Below are 1,655 nucleotides of genomic sequence, written 5' to 3'. Positions count from 1 at the left end.
TCTCATTCCTGATTCGGTCCCTTCTGCTCACAGCTCCGAGGGCTCTGAGGCATCTCGTGTCTGCTTCTTCACCTGCTCCTTTAGGCTTCCTTCTCTCGTAAACCACTCCACTCGCATTCCTCCAGCAACTTCCAACTCCCTGCAGCCTCGCTCGCACTTCCCTGCCGAGGTTCCTAATTTCGTTGAAGCTACTCCCGAGGTACATGAATCCAATTATTTGTTTCAGCTGCTGATCTACAGTAATGCGAAGAGGGGCTACCACCACCGGATGAGACCATTATATGGTAGGAAAGTTTTAACCCTCTAGGTTCAGCGCTCAAGAATGCGACGAGCGGTCGTTGCACCTAGCGGGTTAAAACTTTCCTACGCTGTTGCTTCAATGTAAAACACACACACACACACATGTATATATATATATATATATATATATATATATATATATATATATATATATATATATATATGTATATATATATATATATATATATATATATATATACACACATCTTTTATTTTATTTATTTTTTTTATAGCCGGATGGCCTTCCTAACGCCAACCTATCATATACCCGGGCTTGGGACCGGCACTGATTTGGGCTGGCTTGCCCAGTGGCTAGGTTACATATATGTACACACACACACACACACACACACACACACACACACACACACACACACACACACACACACACACACACACACACACACACACACACACACACACACACACACACACACACACACACACACACACTCACACACACAAGGGTGATAATATAGGACAGGAAGTAATATTATTTACTAGGTTTGCAACAGCTATTCTAATATCTGAACCCTATTTCATTATTACGAGCGATCAGGGATATTTTTAACTAGTTAAAGAGTACTGGGCGGAAGCTTTGATTTTTACTCACTTCATTTCTCGCTTTGTTCGAAATCTATATTTAACGTCTATATATTAAATATATGAAATATTTAATTGTTGTCAAGCAAGATTCAACATTTTCCTTTCGTAAATAAGAGCCACTGGGCATTTATGACGTGAGTGAGCGACTATTTGATGTTTAACATAAGGTGTGGCGAGCTATAAACTGGCGCGTCGTGGTAAGGAGTTTAGCAACAATGATATCGATAATAAGGAAACAGTGATGATACACACAACGACTACGAACTAACAACGAAACCATCGGCTCAGCCCCCTATCCTTACCCCTGCAGGAGGCCGAGGAGGGCGGCGCCAGCGAAGAGGAGCAGCAGGAACGAAGCGCGCATTGTGAGTCCGGAGCCTTAGGCGTGTGGGGGCGGCCTTACATGCATTCGATCCTTTATTCCTGCTTGAAGGCCAACTCTTAGTCATGCTCCCGCAGTTGTTTCTGCAAATATTTTGCTTGGTGGATGGCTGCGAATTGTAATCAGAATTTTTTCGTGGAGTGTTTTAGGTTTGGTGAAAAACGATTTTGGTCTTGGCGTCTTGTCATGTCTTCTGCGAAGAAATGCGAATATCTAACGAAGGGTTAGTTCTTTATCTATGTCTGTAAACACACACACACACACACACACACACACACACACACACACACACACACACACACACACACACACACACACACACACACACACACACACACACACACACACACACACACACACACACACA

General features: G+C 43.0%; 1 protein-coding gene across 1 annotated transcript in view; it reads right to left on the bottom strand.

Annotated features, from left to right (window-relative positions):
* LOC119580772 (insulin-like growth factor-binding protein 7) overlaps positions 1 to 1,340 on the bottom strand; it is a 3,522-nt gene extending 2,182 nt beyond the window's left edge. Inside the window, exon 1 of the mRNA XM_037928880.1 lies at positions 1,209 to 1,340. Within this exon, the coding sequence (XP_037784808.1) occupies positions 1,209 to 1,270 (62 nt within the window). The 5' untranslated portion in view covers positions 1,271 to 1,340. The remainder of the gene's footprint in view (positions 1 to 1,208) is intronic.
* Positions 1,341 to 1,655: the final 315 nt, after the last annotated feature.

Source organism: Penaeus monodon, chromosome 14 (assembly GCF_015228065.2).
Source record: "Penaeus monodon isolate SGIC_2016 chromosome 14, NSTDA_Pmon_1, whole genome shotgun sequence".
Taxonomy (NCBI): Eukaryota; Metazoa; Arthropoda; class Malacostraca; order Decapoda; family Penaeidae; genus Penaeus; species Penaeus monodon.
The sequence above is the reverse complement of the archived record's forward strand: the minus strand, read 5'-3'. Positions and strand labels throughout refer to the sequence as shown.